The 24,906-nt window shown below is 43.2% G+C and overlaps 1 protein-coding gene across 1 annotated transcript in view; it reads left to right on the top strand.

The window, feature by feature from the left end:
* Positions 1–141: 141 nt before the first annotated feature.
* The window catches only part of NEK3 (NIMA-related kinase 3), a 36,681-nt gene continuing 11,916 nt past the window's right edge, over positions 142–24,906 (top strand). Inside the window, exons 1-14 of the mRNA XM_005876941.2 lie at positions 142–180; positions 1,478–1,652; positions 3,030–3,123; positions 3,212–3,309; positions 4,688–4,771; positions 6,908–6,975; positions 7,069–7,155; positions 9,556–9,610; positions 16,158–16,358; positions 16,950–17,022; positions 19,982–20,031; positions 22,772–22,874; positions 23,954–24,097; positions 24,325–24,459. Of these exons, the coding sequence (XP_005877003.2) occupies positions 1,506–1,652; positions 3,030–3,123; positions 3,212–3,309; positions 4,688–4,771; positions 6,908–6,975; positions 7,069–7,155; positions 9,556–9,610; positions 16,158–16,358; positions 16,950–17,022; positions 19,982–20,031; positions 22,772–22,874; positions 23,954–24,097; positions 24,325–24,459 (1,339 nt within the window). The 5' untranslated portion in view covers positions 142–180; positions 1,478–1,505. The remainder of the gene's footprint in view (positions 181–1,477; positions 1,653–3,029; positions 3,124–3,211; positions 3,310–4,687; positions 4,772–6,907; positions 6,976–7,068; positions 7,156–9,555; positions 9,611–16,157; positions 16,359–16,949; positions 17,023–19,981; positions 20,032–22,771; positions 22,875–23,953; positions 24,098–24,324; positions 24,460–24,906) is intronic.

Raw genomic sequence — 24,906 nt, 5'->3', positions numbered from 1 at the left:
GCGTGGTGCCCGGGAGCGTGGTGCCCGGGAGCGTGGTGCCCGGGAGCGTGGTGCCCGGGAGACCGGATTGGGTCGCGGGTGAACTGAATGCCTGGTCTCCATGGTGCGGTCACCCCGCGCGCACCTTCTCAACTCACCTGTGTCTCCCCGGTGATCCCGTTCTGGCATTTCCACATCACTGTTAGTTTTTGCTTAGTGATTTTTGCTTTACCTGCCTTGCCCTCTGTGCCTCATAATTCCTTGTGGTGTGATTTAAAAATAAATATACCACTACAAGTAAGCTTTCTGAAAAGTAAGTTAACTCATCCAGTGTTTTTTCTGTAATAAAAAAAAAAAAGATCACCTTTCTAAGGTTTCAATGATGATAATAATAGCGGCCCTTTATTTGGGGCCTCCTTTTGTACCAAAGTATTAGGAATTTTCTATTTATTCTCTCTTACATCTTAAGCAATACAACTTAGCTGCTTTATCTTGGAAGTACAGAAGGGGGAACTGAGTTCAAAGACTGTTTAATATCTCTTGTTAGTGCCAGGCACCTCCAAATCAACATGCCTTTCCACATCCCTGTCACATTCCCTCGGCCAGAAAAATCAAACAAAAGCCATGCACACAACCATTCTGACTTTCCTCTTTTTCGGGGAATGATACCATCATTTATTCAGTTTACACCAGGAAACTGGGAGTCTACCTTGTCCCCTTCTCCCTGCTTGTCCATAAATCTGTCACCAGAAATCTTGTCAATTCTTTCTACACATTTCCTTCCCATTTTCTTTATATCCGTTGCCACCATCCTATTCCATTCCATCATCATTTCCCTACCTTTTCTATTGGAGTCTCCACTCTGGCCCTCCTGCCCCTCCCCTGTGTAGTCTATTCTCTCTGCAGCCAGAGCGAGCGATTGTATTAATATGCAGATATGATCATATTGCTGTCTTGGTTAAAACCCTTCGGAGACAACCTATTAATTACCCCAAGGATGAAATCCAGCAACCTGAGCTTGGCTTACAATGGCCTTCAGACAGGCCCTATCTGCTTTACCAGCCTGTTACAGTCCTCTTTCAATTCTTTGAACTGAACACAATCTCTTGCTCCTAAATATGTGATTCCCTCCATCACTCTTTCCCCCCTCTTTGCCTAGCCAGCTTACATTCATCCTTCAGGCTTCAGCTTAAATATCATTTTTCTAACTTTTCACTTGGATATTTCTGCTGGATGCCAGAGTAGCTCTATCTGTAAGACTCACTACCCTACATTTGTTGAAATCTGTGGTCCCATCTGCATTGGGTGTCTGTGAGGGCAGGAATGACGAGAGATTTGCACAGGATTATAAAAGCTGGCGCAGGTGCTCGGTATCAAACTGTTGAAAGAATAAAGGAATAAGTTGCTATTGTCCTGTCATGTGATTAGAGCTATTTTGAATTAATTCTGCCTTTTGATAATAAATGTAATTCTCAACTGTTTCTGTTTTTGAATATAGTTTGGGAGAACCTGTGGAGACTGCGAGAATGGAGCCGGGCTGCGTAGGGGTGCCCAGCATGGATGGCTACACAGTCCTGAGAGTGATCGGGGAGGGCTCCTTCGGCAGAGCCCTTTTGGTTCAGCAGGAAAGCAGTAATCGGATGTTTGCCATGAAGGAAATAAGGCTTCCCAAGGTCACTGCTAAAAAAATTAGCTCATGTTGAAAGTGTACAAGCAATTTGTATTAGAGAACAAGTTCTGGAGATTTAACATGGAGTTGCTGCTCAGTGCATCAGATGTTATGGGTTTCTTTACTCACTAGCTTTACAAGGTCTTGATATACTTTATGTGGTTCTTAGGATATTGTAATTAACAAAAGGGAGAAAAATAGTCAAAAGTGACAATTGCTGTTTATCTCAATGAGAATAATTTGTAATAATTTCTAATTTTGTATACCTAAGGGTGTAGGGAGTCTTTGTCAAAAACTACCCAGGTGCAATATTGATGAAAAAGGAACATAAAAATACAATGACAAGCAAAGACCTAAAATGCTAACCTTTGGTAACAGGGAACCTGTTCAGTTTATAGGTTTTATTTCCCTGTATGATGATGAATGTGATATCTACTGGTATCACTATTTATCACTATGCATCATAGTTGCACATGAAAGAATCCATGCCATGGAGCCTGCTTAATACTGTTTTGATCAATTTTTGAAAAAGAAATTTTTTAAAAATAAAATCCCAAAGTGCTATTGCCTCCTCACTGCATTCTTGACCTTGTTTCGTGATTCTCAAACTTGAATAGGCATCAGAATCACCCGGAGGGTTTGTTAAAACATCAATTGCTGGGCTTCACCCTCCTCCCCGTCCTCCTAGTTTCTGCTTGAGGAGGTCTGGTTGGGTCTGTGAATTTTCATTTTTAACAAATTACCAGTTGGTGCCAATGTTGCTGGTGTGAGGATCCTTGTTTCTTAATTGTAAGGTAAGTCATCCTCATAGAGTAAGTCAGGGGATAAACAGCCTTGGAAACTTTCTTTGCATGTGGTCTTTGTCCATCTGTGCTGTAGTAATATACCAGAGTATTCTTTTTTATCTGGGCCAGTGGACAAAGTAATGCAGACTATTAAGACACAAAATCTCTGATTTTGCTTTAAGGATATACTATTATTGTTGATGGCACTGGCTCTCAAAATCAGGTTATACTTAGGCTGATGTTAAAGCTAGTTTACATTCCATACTTGTAAGGATATATCAGCTTAAGCATGCAAAATATAGCCATAGTTGAAAAATCATGTTGTCTCTTAGAGTTTTATAAACTTCACGTGGGTGAAAGTACAGTCCTGTAAAACTGTGTTTGGCATTGAAATGTCAGGGCACTGTCTCTCCATCCAAGAGCAGTGTCCCACCTAGCCCCAGCTTTATCCTCTTGTCTGTCTTCTTTAATCCTTCACTGCCCCCCACACCCAACCCCAAGGGGGGAAAAAATGTCATATGAACTCCGTATTATTGTGAAGCTGTCTACTGTCAAATGAAGTATTACATTTATACTTATTTAAAATATTCTTCTAGTCTTTCTCTGATACACAGAATTCTAGGAAGGAGGCTGTTCTGTTAGCCAAAATGAAACACCCCAATATTGTTGCCTTTAAAAAGTCATTTGAAGGTAAATATGAATTCCCCCCAGATATGTGCATGTTTGAATTTGATTTACGGCTACCACACTTTCATAAAGAGTCTTATATTTGCTTTAGCTGAAGGACATCTCTATATTGTGATGGAATATTGCGATGGAGGGGACCTAATGCAAAAGATTAAACATCAAAAAGGAAAGTTGTTTCCTGAAGATATGGTAAGAGACTGACTTACATAGTTTGCCTCAAGATTTAGAAGCAACTTTTCTCATAAAATCTGTGTGAGTTAAAATGAAAGCATTGATATCTGTGATTATTTGACACACTAGTTAGAAAGGCTTCATTTCTGTATCTGTGCTTACTGTTGTCAGGATGTGGCTGCCTGAGATGCTTTTAGGAAGTAAAATAGATAAAAGCTTATAAAATATCAAGGAATAAAACTTCCATGTTTAGAACATTTTCAAAATTGTATTACTTGTCATATTTTGTAGATATTAAAATTTTTGATTTTTGTTGTATTTAAATTTTAAAGGTGGATGGATTTATTTTGTATTTCTAGGTCATGAAAAAAGTGAAGTCCACATTTCTGTTTCTTGGGAGTACCTATTCTCAGTCTTTTTCCTTCCAAAGTTTAGCATATTTCCTTAAGTCTAGTACTACTGTCTTTTTAATGGAAAATTGCATATTAATATTATTTGAATGAATTGACTAAGGAAACAAAATAAACAACTTTAGTGGGATTTAATTTGTTTAAGGGTATAACATGTTATAAAACTGTTGGTAAAAGTATTTTTATTTAGAAGTTGTTTTGTTAAAAATAATGGTTCGATAAAAGGAAGTCAACCTTGGCTTCAAATGGATGAATCTCCATAGCAAAAAGAAAAAAAAAATTAGTTTGACATTTAATTGTAGGCACCTGGAAATTCTGGCTGCTATTGACTGGGGGTTTATAAGCAGAATACTGACCTCAAAGGATTGCTGATAATATAATTAAATTCTTTAATATTAATATAAACATTCTGAAAAAGGAATGAAAATCTGATGTAATGATTACACTATAAAATTGTACCATATTCATTTATAAGTGGTGTATGTGTATTTAAGAAATACTTTTAGCCTGGCCGACATGGCTCAGTGGTTGAACCAGGAGATCATGGTTTGATTCCCAGTCAGGGCATATACCCGGGTTGCTGGCTCAATCCCCTGTGTAGGGTGTGCAGGAGGCAGCCAATCAATGATTCTCTCTCATCATTGATGTTTCTATTTCTTTCTCCCTCTCCCTCTTTCTTCCTCTCTGAAATCAATAAAAAATATATTTAAAAAAATACTTTTATTTGGTTGTAATACCAGAAAAATACAGTGGGAGTTTTATTAAAATAAATTGCTATTTGTATAACACATAAAATGATGAAACATGGACTCACAGCTTTTCTGACTTTCTGCAGAAAACACTGAATTTTAGTCAAACTATGTGATTTTTAGGAGTTCTATGTTTACATTATGTAAAACTAAGGCCTAGAGACCATTCTTTGGAATTTTGGGTTAACATGAACCAGTTTTTGCATTCTTGCAGATCTGTGTGCTTTTGTCTTACAGATACTTAATTGGTTTACACAAATGTGCCTTGGAGTAAATCACATTCACAAGAAACATGTGTTACATAGAGATATCAAATCCAAGGTAAGTGGAATACATTTTTGAGACAAACAAAACAAAACAAAACCCAAAAGTATTTCATTTAATCTTTTTTCTGTGTTATTCTATTTCCTTTTGGGACATTTTTATTTAGTTTAGAAATCTTTGTCAACCTAGTATTCATACTAGCCAAATAAGGTACTACCTGAGAAAAAGTTACTAAATCTCTTTAGTAGTATCCTATATAATAAAAGAGTAATATGCAAATTGACCATCACTCCAACACACAAGATGCCTGCCACAAGATGACCAATAGGGGAGGGCAGTTGGGGGGAACCAGGCCTGCAGGTGAGGGCAGTTGGGGGCAATTGGGCCGGCAGGGGAGGGCAGTTAGGGGTGCCCAGGCCGGCAGGGGAGGGCAGTTAGGGGTGCCCAGGCCGGCAGGGGAGGGCAGTTAGGGGTGCCCAGGCCGGCAGGGGAGGGCAGTTAGGGGTGCCCAGGCCGGCAGGGGAGGGCAGTTAGGGGTGCCCAGGCCGGCAGGGGAGGGCAGTTAGGGGTGCCCAGGCCGGCAGGGGAGGGCAGTTAGGGGTGCCCAGGCCGGCAGGGGAGGGCAGTTAGGGGTGCCCAGGCCGGCAGGGGAGGGCAGTTAGGGGTGCCCAGGCCGGCAGGGGAGGGCAGTTAGGGGTGCCCAGGCCGGCAGGGGAGGGCAGTTAGGGGTGCCCAGGCCGGCAGGGGAGGGCAGTTAGGGGTGCCCAGGCCGGCAGGGGAGGGCAGTTAGGGGTGCCCAGGCCGGCAGGGGAGGGCAGTTAGGGGTGCCCAGGCCGGCAGGGGAGGGCAGTTAGGGGTGCCCAGGCCGGCAGGGGAGGGCAGTTAGGGGTGCCCAGGCCGGCAGGGGAGGGCAGTTAGGGGTGCCCAGGCCGGCAGGGGAGGGCAGTTAGGGGTGCCCAGGCCGGCAGGGGAGGGCAGTTAGGGGTGCCCAGGCCGGCAGGGGAGGGCAGTTAGGGGTGCCCAGGCCGGCAGGGGAGGGCAGTTAGGGGTGCCCAGGCCGGCAGGGGAGGGCAGTTAGGGGTGCCCAGGCCGGCAGGGGAGGGCAGTTAGGGGTGCCCAGGCCGGCAGGGGAGGGCAGTTAGGGGTGCCCAGGCCGGCAGGGGAGGGCAGTTAGGGGTGCCCAGGCCGGCAGGGGAGGGCAGTTAGGGGTGCCCAGGCCGGCAGGGGAGGGCAGTTAGGGGTGACCAGGCCGGCAGGAGAGTAGTTAGGGGCAAGCGGGCCAGCAGGGGAGCAGTTAGGCATCGATCAGGCTGATAGGGGAGTGGTTAGGGGGGGATCAGGCTGGCAGGCAGAAGCCGTTAGGGGCAATCAGGCAGGAAGGCCAGCGAGCGGTTGGGAGCCAGCAGTCCTGGATTGTGAGAGGGATCCCAGATTGGAGAGGGTGCAGGCTGGGCTGAGGGACCCACCCGAGTGCACAAATTTTTGTGCACCGGGCCTCTAGTATATATATAGAAGCCTAAGTGACCGAATAACCAGTCGACTGGTCGCTATGACGTGCACTGAGCACCAGGGGGCAGATGCTCAACACAGGAGCTGCCCCCTGGTGGTCATTGCACTCCCATCGCCACCCTCCCATTGCCCCTCCCGCCAGCCGACAACCTCCTGTGGCCCCTGCCCCCGGCCAGCCAACTTCCCATGGCCCCTCCCCTCCAATCCGGCAGGCCCAATGGCCCTGATGGGGGCTACCAACCTCCCATGGTCCAGATCGTCCCTGATTGCTGGCCAGGCCCAGGGACCCTGATCAAATTCGTGCACCAGGCCTCTAGTATGTTAATAAGTTTCAAGCTCTCTTGGTGACTGCTTTCTAAAGATGGAAGATGACTGAGATCTGGTTGTGCCACTTGGAGTTATGCTGACACAGGTTCCCAGTCGGGTCAATCAGGTCTGCTGAGACAGCCTGGAGCATGGCTGTTAGATTTCTAAGCAGTCATCCTGAATTCTCAAGTCCTGGGGGAGGGGAGGTAGCAGTCAAGAGGCTATCTGGTCTTTGTGTTCCCCTTGGGTACTCAGCTGTCAGCATTTCTGCCCTTAATCTCCATGGTGAGTAGGCTTTGAAAGACAGCTTCTCTGGAGACCTCTGCCTTATGTTTGAATGATGGAAGACATAATCTGAGCTCTTCTTTTTTAATGCAGAACATCTTCCTCACCCAAAATGGACAAGTAAAACTGGGAGATTTTGGATCCGCCCATCTTCTCTCCAAGTATGTATATCTATTCTATAATAGTGAGAGCAATCAAAGCATCCATTATTCAGGAATGCTCTGTACTTACTCTTTGCCTTTCTATGTTTTTAGTCCCATGGCATTTGCTTGTACTTATGTGGGAACACCTTATTATGTGCCCCCGGAAATTTGGGAAAACATGCCTTATAACAATAAAAGGTAGGTGATGTACTTATTTGGTGCGAGGGTGACTGTTTGGTGACAGGCATTGTAGCCTACAAATGAAGTGTGTTTTTTTTTTAAATATACCTGAAACAAATCTGAATTCCTAGGCTTCTAGATAAAATCATATTTTTTTAACTGCTATAATCAGAGTTGAGAGGAGCTGAATGTAAATACTGAAAGAAAGGCTAGTCATTTCTAGGGACAGTGTGACTTATATCACTGGTTCTTAAACTTTGCTGTTCCCGCTTTTAAAAATTGCAAAGTGCAAGTTGCAATCATACCAGTTAAATGAGAATGTCTGGGGTGGGAAGCAGGCCTCAGTAATTTTTCCAGGATCACCAAATGATTCCAATGTGCAGCAAAATTTAGGGACCACTGGATTATGTCATTGAGTTAACATTTACAGGACTAGGTCATGAGCACTTGACTGATAGGTTAATTGATTACAAGAAGATAGAATGAAGACATTATTTAAAACCTAAAACTTTTTCTGAATATAAGTAATATGTGCCCATTGAATGAGTGAGTAGGGGGAGAGTATTAGAAATATGGAGATGTACAAGAAAGGAAATGGCAATTACCCACTTTTTCACAGCTGTTAAAACCATTTTGGAATTTTTTTTCATCCATTTCCCTTCCCACCCCCAAACCTAGTTTATGTTCACTGTATACAATTTGGTATCTTGCTTTTTTCACTTTATATCATATTTATTTCATCCCATATTTAAACTCTTTATAAATATTTTTAATAGTTATATACATGGCTCTTTCAAAATTTACTTTACATTCCTCTATTGTTTCCAATTTTCTTTTTTTAAAAGAATAGTTTATTGATTTTTAAAGAGAGAGGAAGGGAGAAGAGAGAAATATCGATGTGAGAGCACATCAATCAGTGCCTCCTGCATGCCCCCTACTGGGGATTGAGCCTGCAACCAGGGCTGAACCACCAACCTTTCAGTGCATGCATGACGCCCAACCAACTGAGCCAGGGTGTTTTTACCAATTTTCAATGTCATGAACAGTGCTGTGATTAATGTGCCTTTTGTGTATAAACTGTTCTGTGTCACATTCTCAGCATGGATTCCTAGAAGTAGAAACACCTAAAGGCTCTTGTTACCTTCCTTCAAGTTGCTTTCTGAAAAGGGTATGATCATCCATACTAAATAGTTCTTAAGAGTAAAATTGACTGAACTGGCGACAAAACAGCTCTAAAGGGACTTACCAGGACAATTGGGAAATTTTCGGTTTTGAGTATATTATTGAACTCAGGTTAACTTTCTTGGCCGTGAGGGAGAGTGTCCTTGCTCTGAGGAGATACATGCTCATGTGTTTGGGGGTAGAGTGACATCAGCAACTTTTTTTCAAGAGCTTGAGATATAGATGGAGGAGGGAGACAGCACGCAAACCTGGCAGATGTTCAGGACAGGAAAGGAGGGAGGAGGATGTGGGCCTTTATAACTTCTCTGTAGATTTCAAACTCTACAAAATTACTACTTGGGGGAAATAGTTGCTAAAACCATTAGTTAAAATAAAAAGAGTATCATCTATAAAAAGTCTGGAGGATGACAACTAGGAGGTGAGAATGCTGAAGAAGAGTGAATGTATAGGGCAAATTATAGAACTCTTTTCTGTTTGAAGAGCTCTTCTGTGGGAGGATTAACTAGTCCTGCTCTCTTTGTTTTGGAATGTAGAGCTAACAAGGGATTGGGGGAGAGTCCCCAGAAGATGTGAATGATCCCCTAGAGCAGTGGTCGGCAAACCGCGGCTCGGCAAACCGTGGCTCGCAAGCCACATGTGGCTCTTTGGCCCCTTGAGTGTGGCTCTTCCACAAAATACCGACTTCTGCGCATGGGTCAGGACATTTCAATCGCACTGTACGTGCGCACCCCCACTTGGTATTTTGTGGAAGAGCCACAGTCAAGGGGCCAAAGAGCCGCATGTGGCTCGCGAGCTGCGGTTTGCCGACCACGGCCCTAAAGCCATTCAACAGGGCCACAAACTGTGCCAGAGGCAGATTGCTGGCCATCAGGAGGTGAGATCCAAGGCCTGGTGTTGTGCATAGATGGTCTGGTTGTAAGCTGTACGGGATGACTTCTAAAGTCCTCCTTTCAACTATGATGATGGGAGTCCACAAAGTTTCTCTCTTTCACCAAATACTGCTGAATGATACCTGAACCACCCTGATTTGGAGAACCTAGAGGTTGGGGAGCAGAGAGATTATTGTGAGCAACTACCTAAGTATTACATAAACATTACCATATATTTCATTTTAATAGCTAGGAATTATTTGCAATATCTGTTCTTATTAAAGGTATTTTTTCATTTTTAATATTGGGAAGTACCTATATTTTTATATGATAACTCATAACCCACATTGCTTCTTTATGTTTCTAGTGACATCTGGTCCTTGGGATGTGTTCTGTATGAACTCTGTACCCTGAAGCACCCGGTAAGTATGGTGGGCAAAATGGAAAGGTGGCCTCTTGTCATATCTGGCCAAGTCATAAGTTATATGCCAAAGTCCAGTGGGCAGTTTGTTTCCCTAGGATGAATTCGTTATGAAAGCTTTCATGTTTCCATTGCTATCATCTTTGCCTTGAGTCACTTTTGTAGCATATACTAATAGAAGTTTCCATTATTTAGTTTTTTGTAGTTCTATATCTAGCTCCCCTCCCTCCCTCCTTCTTTCCCTCTCTCCCTTCTTTCTCTCTCCCTCCCCTCCCTCTTGTCCTCCCTCCCACCCTCCCTTTTTTGCTATTCTTAATTTTTATTTGAGCAAAATATATATAACCTAAAATTTACCATTTTAACTATTTTTAATTGTACAATTCAGTGGCATTAATTACTTCACAATGTTGTGCAACCATCACTACTATCTATTTGCAAAACTTTTCTATCACCCCAAACAGAAACTCTGTACCCATTAGACAATAGTTTCCCATTGCCTCTCACCTAAGCCTTGGTAACCTCTAATCTACTTCCTGTCTCTATGAATTTGCATATTCCAAATATTACATATAAGTAGAATTATACAAAAATTTTTTCTTTTACGTCTGGCTTACTACATTACATATAGCATGAAGTTTTCAAGGTTCATCTAGCATGTGTCAGGATTTCATTCCTTTTTATGACTGGACTAGAGGCTCAGTGCACGAGATTTGTGTACTGAGGGATCGGGCCTAAGCCGGCAGGCGGACATCCCTCTCGCAGTATGGGGCTCTCACAGTCAGGAACCCCGTGCTCCTTGTCACCCCCGTGCAGCGGAGGTGGAAGAGGCTCCCACCATCGCCACTGCCCTCACCAGCCGTGAGCCTAGCTTCTGGCTGAGCAGCGCTCCCCCTGTGGGAGCGCACTGACCACCAGGGGGCAACTCCTGCATTGAGCGTCTGCACCCTGGTGGTCAGTGCGCATCATAGCGACCAGTTGTTCCACTGTTCGGTCGATTTGCATACTAGGCTTTTATTATATAGGATAATATTCCATTGTATGTTTACACCATATTTTATTTTTCCATCCTCTATTGACGGACATTTGGGTTCTTTCCACCTTTTGGCTGTTGTGAGTACTGCTGCTATGAACATGGGTGTACAAGTATGTATTAGAATCCATATTTCCAATTGTGTTGGGTATACACCTAGGAGTGGACTTGCTGGGTCATATGGAAATTGTAAGTTTAGCTTTTTAAGGAATCGCCAAACTGTTTTCCAGAGTGGCAGTGCCATTTTTATACTTATCTTTTTGCCCTTAGATTTCATTTATGTGAATTTCTTCTCTAAATGAATTTTTATGAGAAAATAGAATATTATATTATACTAGAGGCCTGATGCACAAAATTCGTGCAAAGGGCTCAGCCCCCGCTGCCGCAGCGGCTGCCTTGGCCCCCGCCGCTGTGGTGGCTGCCTCCTCTGCCTTAGCCCCCCGCCTGCCGCAGTGGCTGCCTCAGCCCTCACAGTCCTGGCTTCATCTGGAAGGTCGTTCGGAACAATGTCCAGAAGGACATCCTGTCTAATTAGCATATTATACTTTTATTATTATAGTCTGGAGGCCTGGGGCACAGATTCGTGCACCAGTGGGGTCCCTTGGCCTGGCCTGTGGGGATCGGGCTGAAACCAGCAGTCTGACATCCCCTGAGGGATGTAGTAGTACGCGAAGTGGCAGGCAGCCGGGGAGGAGCCCAAGCCCGGGCCGGGCACCGCACTGCTCCTGCTCATTCTGGCCCCACTGCGCCTGCTACCACCACTTGGTAGGCTTGCTGCTGCTCTGCTGCGGTCTCCACATGCTCGTCCTAAGGCAATACCGGCGCGCCCATGACCGAGAAGCGGCCACCGGCTCATGCCCAGTCAGTCTTGATGCCAGTCCTGATCCTGGTCCCGGTCCAGATGGGGAAGGAGCACGCAGAGGGAGTGTCTGCAGGAGAGGCTCACGCTGCCACAGCTGCGCTTGCCAACTGTGAACCCGGCATTTGGCACTCGTCAGTCAGCTAAGCAGTGCTCCTGCTGTGGTAGCGCACTGACCACCAGGGGGCAGCTCCTGTGTTCAGCATCTGCCCCCTGATGGTCAGTGCACATCATAGCTACTGGTCGAACCGTCAGATGGACACTTAGCATATTAGGCTTTTATATATATAGACATTTTTCAAGATATTTTAAGAAATAATTTAACAAAAAAGATGTTAAATAACTTGCCCTGCTTGCTCAGTAGTTGTTTATTACACAGAACCTATCCCTATTAGGTCTTAGCTTTGTAAGGAAATAAATTCTGTTCTTTGGGCACAGATTAAAACTTAGCTCTAGCAAGCATTTTCAGAGATGTGCTTGAGAGCATGTAGACTTATGAGTGAATATTTGAGAAAAATCCTTCATCACCACTAGATGAAAGTAACTCAAACCGAAGGCATGCACTGTTAATGAGAGGTTGTCTTCCTTAAATATAATGCCAGCTGCATAATTAGAACAACTTGGGAAACTTTAAAAAATACTGATGCCTAGGCCATACCAGACTAATTGAATTAAAGTCTCTGAGGGTATCCTGGACATTAGTATTTTTATTTTATTTTATTTTATTTTAAATTGAATTTATTGGGGTGACATCTATACTAATAAAAAAGTAATATGTTAATTAGACCAGGAGACCTTCTTGATGTCCTTCCAGACAAAGCCGGGGGCTTGCTGGCCTGCAAACTGCCTCCAGGCCCTCACCCAGGCTGCCTTGCCCCCCGGCCTACCCCATCAGGGGGCTAGCCAGCCTGCAAACTGCCTCAGGCCCCTCGCCCAAGCTTCTTGCCTCCCAGTGGGGACCCCCCACCCCGATGGGGGTGTGGATGGCCTGCAAACAGCCCTCAGCCCTTTGCCCAAGCCGGCCTGCCCCCAGCGGGGACCCCCACCCCGATGGGGGTGTGGCCAGCCTACAAACAGCCCTCAGCCCCTCACCCAGGCCGGCCTGCCCCCAGCAGAGACCCCCACCCCGATGGGGGTGTGGTCAGCCAGCAAACGGCCATCAGCCCCTTGTCCAGGCCCACCCCGCCCCCAGTGGAGACCCTCACCCCAATGGGGGCATGGCCAGCCTGCAAACGGCCATCAGCCCCTCGCCCAGGCCGGCCACACCACCCAGCAGGGACCCCCCCACCCCAATGGGGGCGTGGCTGTCCTGCAAACTGCCCCAGCCCCTCTCCCAGGCTGGCACTGCCCCCATTGGGGACCCCCACTCCAATGGGGGCATGGCCGGCCTGCAAACTGCCCCAGGTCCTTCGCCCAGGCTGGCCCCACCCCCCAAGGGGACCCCTACCCTGATCCAGGATCCCCTTCAGGGCAGACCAGCTGGCCCCACCCCGTGCACCAGGCCTCTATCTATACTAATACAAGGGTAATATGCTAATTAGACTGGACGTCCTTCTGGACAAAACGATGGTGGCAGGGCCAAGGCAGAGGCAGTAAGGGGTGATCAGGCTGGCAGGGGAGAGCGGTTAGGGTGATTAGGCCGGCAGGGGAGAGTAGTTAGGGGGATCAGGCTGGCAGAGGAGAGCAGTTATGGGGATCAGGCTGGCAGGCAGGTGAGCGGTTAGGAGCCAGTGGTCCCGGATTGCAAGAGGGATGTCCGACTGCCAGTCTAGGTCCAATCCCGGCAGTTAGACATCCCCAAGGGGTCCCGCATTAGAGAGAGTGCAGGCCGGGCTGAGGGACATCCCTCCTCCCGTGCATGAATTTCATGCACCAGGCCTGTAGTTCTATTAATAAAAGCCTACTATGCTAAGTATCTGGTCGTCTGGTCGTCAATTCAACCAATGAAAGCATAATATGCTAATGATATGCTAAGGCCACTCAACTGCTCGCTATGACATGCACTGACCATCAGGGGGCAGACAGCCAACCGGTCAACTAGTCGCTCTGATGTGCACTGACCACCAGGGGGCAGATGCTCCAACTGGTAGGTTAGCTTGCTACTGTGGTCCAGCCAATCAGGACTGAGCAAGATGGGCCAGACACGCCCTGGAGCCCTCCCGCAGTCCCTCCTCAGCTGGCCAACCTCCTGTGTCCCTCCCCTGCCGCAATCGTACATCGGTGGGATCCCTCAGCCTGGCCTGCACCCTCTCGCAATCTGGGACCCCTTAGGGGATGTCGGAGAGCTGGTTTCAACTCGATCCCACAGGCCAGGCCGAGGGACCCTACTGGTGCACAAATTCGTACACCAGGCCTCTAGTTAGTTAATAAAATTATGTAGGTTTCAGGGGTACAGTTCTATAATACATCATCTGTATATTGTATTTTCACTGCCCCAAGTCAAGTCTCCTTCCACCACCATTTATTCCCCCCTTTACCTTCTCCTACCTCCCCCTACCCCCTTTCCCTCTTGTAATCAATATACTGTTGTCTATGAGGTTTTTGTTTGTTTTTGGCTTAATCCCTTCACCTTTTTCACCCATCCCCCCTCTCCCCTCCCCTCTGACAGCTGTCAGTCTGTTCTCTGTATCAATGAGTCTGTTTCTATTTTGTTTGTTAGTTTATTTTGTTCATTAGATTCCACATATGAGTGAAATCATATGGTACTTGTCTTTCTCTGACTGGATTATTTCACTTAGCATAATACTCTCCAGCTCCATCCATGCTGTCACAAAGGGTGAGATTTTCTTTTTTATGGTCGAGTAGTATTCCATTGTGTAAATGTACCACAGCTTTATTATCCACTCATCTACTGGTGGGCACTTGGGCTGCTTCCAAATCTTGGCTATCTATACTAATAAAAGGGTAATATGCTAATTAGACCGGGAGACCTTCCAGACGTCCTTCCAGACAAAGCCATGGTTGTGGGGCTGAGGCAGAGGCGGTTAGGGGTGATCAGGCCAGGAGGGGAGGGCAATTGGGGGTGATCAGGTTGGCGGGGGGTGGCAGTTGGGGGCAAGCAGGCCGGCAGGGGGGCACAGTTGGGAGCGAGCAGGCCGGCAGGCAGAATGGTTAGGGGCGATCAGGCAGGCAGGCAGGCAGGGGAGCGGTTAGGAGCCAGCAGTCCCGAATTGTGAGAGGGATGTCCAACTGCCGGTTTAGGGGGATCGGGCCTAAACCGGCAGTCGGACATCCCCCAAGGGGTCCCAGATTGGACAGGGAGCAGGCCGGGCTGCGGGACATCTCCCCCCACCCCCCAATGCACGAATTTCATGCACTGGGCCACTAGTTCTAAATAACACTGCAGTGAACATAGGGGTTCAGGGATATTAGTATTTTTTAAACGGTGATTCTAGTGTGTGGCTCAAGTGAAGAACCACTATTATATACAAATAAAATTACTTTTAAAATGCCATTATATTATTTATGATTATATTCTTTATTTCCCTGATTTTGTCTTTTTTGTAAACTTTTATATATATGTTCTCAGTTTTCCCTAGCAAGAATAATTATTAAGGACTATAGTGCCCTGAATATTTGGCATACAGTTTGTTCTCTCATCTGCTTTTAGGCAAAAGTAGTTCTCAAGCCTTCACAAAATGCAGACAAACATAGTGAAATAGTTAAGAAGCCTGAGGGAAAGCAGAGTCAATCTTATTTTTTATTACCTGAATTTTTCCTTTATTACATGTTGATTTTTCCTTTATTATATCTGCACTTGTATATTTTATTAATAGGGTAATGCACATCCAAGGCAGAATGCAACATGTTCTGCATGAGTATCATCAAGGCTGAATCTAATGTTTTCATTGTATAATATATTTATTATACAATGAAAACTTTAAAGATGTTTTTCTACTATGGCATTTTATAGCCTACTCTATTGTCATTTTTTTAAATCCTCACCCGAGGATAAGTTTTCATTGATTTTAGGGAGACAGGAAGAGAGAGAGAGAAAAAAACCATCAATATGAGAGAGGAACATTGATCAGTTGCTTCCCAAATGTGCCCGGCCCCGGGGATGGAACCCATAAGCTTTTGGTGTATGGGACGATGCTCCAACCAACTGAGCCATCCAGCCCGGGCATATTGTCAAATTTTAAAAGCTACTTTGATGACATGAAAGGTGAAAGAGATTTTGCAGTAGATGTTTAAAACTGGAAAAGTCATCTAAAGTACATTTTGCCAGGAAGCAGGCCTGGGGATTTCTGGGGAGGAGTAAAGCAAACAAATACAATACTTATATAAGCCCTTAGTGTCGTTTGACTTTTTAAAAAAGTCATATCTTTGTATTGCTTTGATTTTGAAAAATATATTTAAAATGTATATCTGCAAAAACATTGATTATAAGTAATCAAGTACCCATGGCTGGTATTGATGGTAAGACTTTCTCTAGATGGGGAAGTTCTTTGTTATTTACCATTTAAGTGTATTACTTTCTCCTGAACCGCCATAAGATTTTGGATAGTATCATAAGAACACCTTCAGGAAGAAAAATGACCAGGCAGCAGATAACATTTATAAAATTAAAATAATTCATTTGAATTCACTTCAGCTGGTGTTTTCTTATTTGCATTCTCCTTCCTTGCATCTGCTTTTACAGTTCAATTTTATTTTTAGTTTCAGGCAAATAGTTGGAAAAGTCTTATCCTCAAAGTATGTCAGGGGTCTGTGAGCCCACTGCCATCTCATTATTCCTACGAGCTTCAGCATCTAATCAAGCAGATGTTTAAAAGGAATCCTTCCCATCGACCCTCAGCTACCACGCTTCTCTCTAGAGGCATTTTAGCTCGGCTTATCCAGAAGTGCTTAACCCCACAGGTATGCAATGTGTTGAGTTGACTGTGCATAGTTTTCAAATGTTTGTTATATTTAAACACGAATACATGCTTGTAAAAACTCAAATGTAGATGTGCATAAAAAAAATTAAAAGTTAAAACTTCCTTTCCCTCCTCTTCCCCTTCCATAATGCTGGTTCCCAAGGGTAATCACAGGTATAGTTTTGTATATCCTTTCAGATCTTTTTCTTTCTTTATATTTATTTATTTATCTTGAGAGAGAGAGAGAGAGAGAGAGAGAGAGAGAGAAAGAGAGAGAGAAAGAGAGAAGAAAATCGATTTGTTATGCTACTTACTTATGCATTCATTGGTTGCTTCCTGCTTGTGCCCTAACTGGAGATCCAAGCTGAAACCTTGGCACCTCAGGATGACACTGTAATCAACTGAGCTACGTGGCCAGGGCCCAGATCTTTTTCTAGACATATGTAAGTGTCTGTTTGTGTAAAAGTAAAAACATTTTTACTTTTCAACGTTCAATATTATTTTGGGGAAGAATGTTGATAATTAGATGATATGACAGTGTCTAAAGAAAAGGGTATTGTATATTTTTAAATTCTCTGCTTTAAATTTTTAGATCATCACAGAATTTGGAGAGCAGGTATTAGAAGAAACCAAAAAATCTAAGCATAGTACACCAAGAAAAAAGGGTAAGAATTTCGGAAAGCTTGTTTTTTTTGTCAAGTGTTCTTTCTAAATGTAGTGTAACAAAAAAAGAAAAATGAAATCTTCAAGTTATTAGAGATGTTTTTCAGAGATACTCCTCAGATCAAAATTTTCTTTCTGTTACTTAAGACATAATTCTGTACTGAATCTTATATATTTAGTTTGCCAGGGATCCAAAAGCTTAGTTTGGAGATTTTAGTGATGTAAAGATTGTTTTCTGTTTTATCATTGGTACCGTACTTAGTCTGGTTTGTTTTGGGTAAGGTAGAAAGCTTCTGTGGGATGGATAGCCTAGGAATTTAACTATGAAAATATAATGTTAATCTTATCAGAAATTATATCCCAAAGAACCATCTTGTAAACAAAGTTTTAAAAACAAGGGTTTACAGCCTGGCCAGTGTGGCTAAGTGGTTGAGCATCTACCAATGAACCAGGAGGTCACAGTTTGATTCCCAGGTTTGATTCCCAGTCAGTCACCAGTAGGGGGCATACAGGAGGCAGCCAATTGATGACTCTCATCATTAATGTTTCTGTCTCTCTCTCCCTCCCCCTTCCTCTCTGAAATCAATAACAATATATTTAAAAAACAAAACAAAAAAACAAGCTTGTACAAAAGTTGGAACTGTTTACATAATAGCTGCACAAAAATTTCATACATCTATAGTAAATCCTGAGCAGATTTTATTTTATTTATTTATTTATTTATTTAAATGTATTTCTTTATTGATTTCAGAGAGGAAGGGAGGAGAGAGAGATAGAAACATCAATGATGAGAGAGAATCATTGATCGGCTGCCTCCTGCACACCCCCTACTGGGGATCGAGCCCACAACCCAGGCATGTGCCCTTGGCCGGAATCGAACCTGGGACCCATCAGTCCGCAGGCTGACGCTTTATCCACTGAGCCAAGCCGGCCAGGGCCTGAGCAGATTTTAAATATAATTTATTGTCCCTTTGAAAGTTGTCATCTCTTAATTTTTTCAAAGTCATTTTTTTAATTTGTCACTAGTAACTCAGATCTTCCTCCTGAAAAGATCCAACAAAGATAACAGATCTGACCAGAATAAGAGAGAAGAGTTAAGCATCAGATCATCCACTGTAAGAACAGGACATGCTGCAAAACCTCCACTGTTTGGTGCTTGTTATCTTAGTGTTAGATACTGCAAAAGAAAGACTTTGGAAACTATACTGTTTTCTTAAAGTTAAATTTTAAATGTTATTTTTGTAAGGATATAAACCCTTCTAGTCATGTAAACCTTCAGCCTTATAATTCAGCCTTTTCTCCATTACTTAAGAGGTAGCCAGTTACTTTTGCTTCAGCAGTTTAGTGTTAATTTTACTTTAGGTACTATTTTGTAGCTTTCATTCACATCTCAGGGTAGTAGGAAATTAGTTTTAAAATGCTGGGCTGCCTGGCTGGCATGACTCAGTGGTTGAACATAGACCTATGAACCAGGAGGTCATGGTTCAATTCCTGGTCAGGGCACATGCCTGGGTTGTGAGCTTGATCCCCAATGTGGGGTGTGCAGGAGGCAGCCAGTCAATGATTCTCTCTCATCTTTGATGTTTCTATTTCTCTCTCCCTCTCCCTTCCTCTCTGAAATCAATGAAAATATATTTCACCAAAAAAAAAAATTAGTAAATTAAAAAAATCCTATCTAATAAAGAGGGAATATGCTAATTGACCCTTATGGCGTCGCAAAGATGGCAGTGCCCACAGCCAATAAGGAGGGAATATGCTAATTAACTGCCCAGCCCTCTAAGATGGCGGCACCCACAACCACAATATGGCAGCACCCAGTCCCCTCAGCCCTACTGGAATGGCAGGTGTGTGGCAAGGCTGGGCCTGCCCCTAGGTGGGCCCTGGCCACTCCGCGTGTCTGTCTCTGGAGTCCCCCAGTCCCCTCAGCACCCCAGCTGCCCAGGGCAGGCCCGAGGTGCAGGCAAGCCTTGGATGACGGCTGCCCAGCCGCCCAGGGCCGCCCGAGGCTCAGGTAACCAGGGCGGGCTGAGGCTTGCGCTGCCAGCAGTGGCAGCAGCAGAGGTGTGATGGGGGGGTTGCCGTCCCCTGATCGCCAGGTCGCCTCCCGCCCCTGAGGGCTCCCGGACTGTGAGAGGGGGCAGGACAAGCTGAGGGACTCCCCCTCCAGTGCATGAATTTTCATGCACCGGGCCTCTAGTAAATAAAATAAAATGATGGGCAACAACCACGACAAAAATAGTCTAAGAAAAGTTTCAAGATAGTTTGGTAAAATGTAGTTTTACAGTTCCTAAAAAGAGAGAACTAAGCCAGCAGAGAGGTACCACCATATCGGGGCCATATGTCTAGTGGCATCTCCCATCTATTCTGTAGATAGACTAAGAACAGTGAAAGCTCTTTGAGGGCAGGGACCATGTCTCATTTCCTCACTGTTGTATCCTCAGTGCCTGTCATTATACAGTAGATGCTCAATATCAAGTCTTTAAAATGTTGAATGAGTGAGGAACATGGACTGCTGGCCTCTGCCAGAGGAAAATCAGGAAGGCGCCATCCTTACCAAAGGGATCAGTTGCCAGAGTGCTCTCTCCGGCTGCTGGTCCCTGGTGAAGGACACCTATTCCACCTGCTACCACAGCTGTGGGCAAAAGCACAGACTATAGCTAGCTTGGGCTGAAGGTGATAATGACCTTCTGAGTATGCAGAGTATCTTACCTTTTTGTGATTAAATGGGTTGGCTTAACTAAATATAGATGTCAACTTTCAGATGTCACCTTTAGGAATAAAACAGCAAAAACCAGGTGAGATGTACTACTAGATGGCTAAAGCTTGATAATCACCAATCAGGCTAATGCTTTGGTTGTTTGACTTTAAAAACTTCATTTGTCTCAGGCTTTATGCATATCACATTAGGAGCTAGTAATGTGAGCCTTTATGTGCTTTCTCTTTTTCTTTTTTCTCTTTAAGCAGACTCCAGCAGAATCAAGATCACTTTGGAAAAAGAAGCAAGCACAGTGGTAAGTGCTTTAAAATTAAATTTATAAAACAACCATTTCCTGGATACCTGGTATCATTAGATACTGTGGAATATTTGGAAGATTGACCTGGTCCCTCCAGTTTAATAATTTGTCATCTTTTGGCATGTGAAGCAATTGGTAGCTATTGTCCTGTACTGCCAGTTGAGCCACTTTAAATTACCATTTATTTTGTTTGTTTTTTCATTTTTAATTATTGATGACAAGTGGTTCCAATATGGATGTGAGAGAACTTTGTCTAGCTTAAGTCATGAAAATCTTATTTTAGCCTGACTTTTGGTTTGTTTTTTTATTGTGGCAAAATATATTTATAACATAAAGTTTACTGTTTCGGTCACTTTTACAAATACAATTCAGTTGCATTAATTAATTACATTCACAAAATTGTGTAACCAGCAGCACTATCTGTTTTCAATACTTTTTCATCATTCCAAACAGAAACTCTGTACCTATTAAACAATAACTCCCCATTCCTTCCTCACCCCCATGCCCACCCCAGTCCCTGGGAACCTCTGTTCTACTTTCTGTCTCTCTGACATAATTTGCCTGTTCTAGATATTTCATGTAAGTGGAATTGTACAAGATTTGTCCTTTTATGTCTGGCTTCTTTTGCTTAGCATAATATGTATATTTTTAAATAACTGTTGGTACCTTTTAAAAAATATATGTTTTTATTGATTTCAGAGAGAGAAAGGGAGAGAGAGATAGAAACATCAATGATGAAAGAGAATCATTGATTGGCTGCCTCTTGCATGCCCTTACTGGGGATGGAGCCCGAAACCCAGACATGTGTCCTATCCAGGAATTGAACTGTTACCTCCTGATTTATAGGTCAACGCTCAACCACTGAGCCACACCGGCTGGGCCATATTTTTTAGGTTCACCCATGTTATAGCATGTATCAGAATTTTTCTTTTTTATTTAGATCACTATTTTGATATGAACATTTTTCTATTAAAAACCTTTCAGTACCTCCTTATTATTACATGAACCAAGGCATCATTTTTCAGCCTGGCATTCAAGGTTCTGTTTGTCTTGTTTAGCCCTAGGCAGCTTTTACACGAAAGCTGCAATAAAGTCTTGCATAGCAGCAGTCGATTCACTTCCTAGTATTGTCACAGCCCTCTCAGTAAATTGTGTCCTGCTGATGATGTTTTTCTTTCTTCAGCATTTTAATCTTTTTAACTCAAAAAGGAAAAGATGTACTAATAACAAATTATTCTATTTATGGAATGTGCTAGTAAGTAAACTTATAAATTTTTTTTAATGAACCTTAGATTGTAAATAATAACAACATCCCACCATTATGTTGCTACCCATGGAATAAATCCTGCCTCTGTACTTTTTTCCCCTCTGCATGGTAATATCTATTCTTTCCAGCTTTATTGAGGCATAATTTGCATGCAATAAAATTTACTTACTTTTTGCATGTAGTTTGATGAATGTTGGTAATTTTATACAGTCATATAACAACCACCACAGTCAAGGTAAAGAAATCCCATGTCCCTAAAAAAGCTTTCTTGTGGCCCTTTGTAAATGATCCTGGCTCTCATCCCAGGCAGCCACCACTGTGATTTTAATACACTTAGAGTAGGTGTTAAGTCGAAGTGTTTTCACAAAATGAAAAGGGAGAAAGAGCCATAAAGTAAGTCAAGTAACAGAAAAATTGAGGGAGAAAGAGAGCCCTGGATAGGCCCACAAGGTGTGGTGGGTGTGTAGGCAGAGCTGAGTGTTGCTGGGCCAGGAGTGGTGTTAGACGCTGCTATCTATTGGGCAGTGACTCTCAGTAGAGATGGAAGATGGGAATCCCTGGCAGCTTTTAAAAACTGCTCATCACAACCACCTCCCAAGATTTTGACATCTTTGTCTATGGGAGGGACCTTTGAAATCATACCCCCTAGATGTGTGGGAAGACAAGTTTGGGAACCATTGTATAGAAATAAAATAAGGTGTCAGCTACAGCCTACTATTTAATTTATTGACTCATTCAACAAATCATTGAGAACCTGTGTGTTGGAGACTGTCAAGGCACTGGATATGTATTTCTTCTCAAAATACATTCAGATTTAAAGACTAGCTAGTGTGTTGCTTCATGAAATCAAGAGCTTAGGTAATTTGGAAAAATACTGAATTAAATGGGAACATTTTGGCCATATGTAGCAACTTCATAAAAATATCTCATTTTGATATTTCCAGCATGAAAAGCCCAATATAGCAAACCATATTAAAATTTTTTTATTACTTATTTCCTCTACAAAGACCTCTCAAACCCTGGCCAGAATGGCTCATTCTGTGCACCAAAAGTTTGCCGGTTTGATTCCTGATCAGGGCATATGCCCAGTTTGCGGGTCTGTCTCTGGTTGGGGTGCAGGCAACCAGTCGATGTTTCTCTATCTCTCTAAAATATAAAAAACATTTTTTAAAAAGGACTTTAAAAAAGGTCTCAAATACCTGTCATTTTATATATCCTCTTTATATTTGTAATGAATGATATTAATAGCTAGTAGTGCCTGACTTAATATACATATATGGATGTATATTATTTTTAATATAATCTGATGTATAGGGTTCTATAATTATTAATGTCTTTAATTCATTAATGTTTATTTAAAATTAAAATAGCTGACTTTGTATAGTTGTTTATTTACCTTTTTATAGCAATTCGAGCATTCTTTAATCTGAATTTTTTTTAACTAATCTGAATTTTTAATCTCCTTTAAAGCAAGGGGAAGAACAAGGCAGAAAATATAGCCACCCTGATTTAGAAAGCACTAATAAAAATTCAGTGGCAAGTGCACTGAGGAGAGTAAACAGAGAAGAGAAAGGTAAGTTATTCACATTCTGATCATTGTGTAAGTGAGGGACTGGGAAATATACTAGTAGAAGGGGGACCAGTTTTTGCATTACTAGGTCATAGGTGTCAAACAAGTAGACACATGCAGATTTTTATTTGCTAATCGAGTAATTTATTTCAAAAGTGTCTTATTTATCCATAAAAAAAGAGAGAATAGTACTTATTAACTAGAGGCCCGGTACACAAAATTCGTGCACTCAGGGGGAGGGGGGATCCCTCAGCCCGGCCTGTGCCCTCTCAAAGTCTGGGAGCTCCCATGGGGCGTGAGCCTAAGCCAGGAGTCGGACATCCTTAGTGCTGCCGCAGAGGTGGGAGAGGCTCCTGCCACCACCACTGTGCTCGCCAGCCATGAGCCTGGCTTCTGGCTGAGTGGCACTCCCCCTGTGGGAACGCACTGACCACCAGGGGCAGCTCCTGCGTTGAGTGTCTGCCCCCTGGTGGTCAGTGCGCATCATAGAGAACAGTTGTTCCACTGTTTGGTCGATTTGCACATAAGCCTTTTATTATCTCTAATAATAAAAGCATAATATGCTAATTAGACCAACATCCTTCCAGACAACCTTCCGGATGAAGCGGGGGCTGCAAGGGAAGCCCAGGTTCCGGTGTTGGAGGGAAGCCCGGGTCCCAGGTGCCAGAGGGAAGCTGGTGCCGGCAGCTGGGGGAAGGAAGGCCTACTCTGCATGAATTTTGTGCATCGGGCCTCTAGTATAGGATAAGAGCCTTTAGAAAAACTAATATTTGTTATGCTCTCCACCATAAAAAGCATAGCATTCAGTATGTATCTAAGTCCTCTCAGGGCTTCATTCTTGTACAGAGTATAATATATAAATATATATATTATTTTTTTAAATTCACCTTAATGATTTGTTTTGTTTTTTCATCTGGATTTTTTTCATTTCCTTTACTACCTAGACTTGAAGAACATGTTAGATCTGAGTTTGAAAGAGAAAATAAATATTTCTGTTCATTGTTAGAGAAAGACATGTCTATAAGTAGGTAAATAAATAAAAAGAATATGCTCAACAGTCCTTTTTTACAATTTAAAACCAGATGGTAAATCAGTCCATCATAGGAAAGCTGGTTCACCAAGTCCTCTCAGGCGACAGTGGGAGAAACATGTATGCACTACAGCGCTTGCGGCTTTGGAAAATGCATCCATACTTGCCTCCAGTTTAACCACAGAGGATGATAGAGGTTAGTAGTCAGATTACTATTATTATGGAACATTTTCTAATAGTTGTTTAATGGGATAGATATTTTTTAAAGATGTCATTCTGTAAAGGTTATTTGGTGTCATTCGTGACTGAAATAGATTTTAGTAGAAAATAAAATATAATTAATTTTACTTGAAATATGATCTGGAAGATAATGTGCTAAAAATATTTTTTATTTGACCCTAAGTTTTATCTTTTCACAACTAGGTGGTTCTGTAATAAAGTACAGTGGAAATAATAGCCGTAAGCAGTGGCTCAAAGAGTCTCCTGAAACCTTGTTGAACATCCTTAAGAATGCTGATCTCAACTTGGCATTTCAAACATACACAATATATAGACCAGGTAATTTATGTCTGTTATGTAATCATGGAAACGCTTTGGCATTCTTTTTAATTGTGGTAAGATAGACATTACATATATTTACCATTTTGACCATTTTTCAGTGTACAGTAGGGGCATTAAATACATTTACATTGTTGTGCAGCCATCACCACCATCCAGCTCTAGAACTTTTCCCATTTTCCAAAACTGAAACTCTGTGCCCATCCTATATAATAAAGAGGTAATATGCAAATTAACCCTCACACCCTCACAAGATGGCTGCCTACGACCAGACTGGCAGGGGGGGTTAGTGAGGGACAACCAAACGACTGAACAGCAGGCTTCATGGGGTGACCAGGCCAGCAGGGGGGTTAGTGAGGGACGACCAAATGACTGAACAGCAGGCTGAGTGGGGCAACCAGGCCAGTAGGGGGCCCATGAGGGGCGACCAGGCCGGCAGCAGGGGTA

This window comes from Myotis brandtii, unplaced genomic scaffold, assembly GCF_000412655.1.
Source record: "Myotis brandtii unplaced genomic scaffold, ASM41265v1 scaffold500, whole genome shotgun sequence".
NCBI lineage: Eukaryota > Metazoa > Chordata > Mammalia > Chiroptera > Vespertilionidae > Myotis > Myotis brandtii.
The sequence above is the reverse complement of the archived record's forward strand: the minus strand, read 5'-3'. Positions and strand labels throughout refer to the sequence as shown.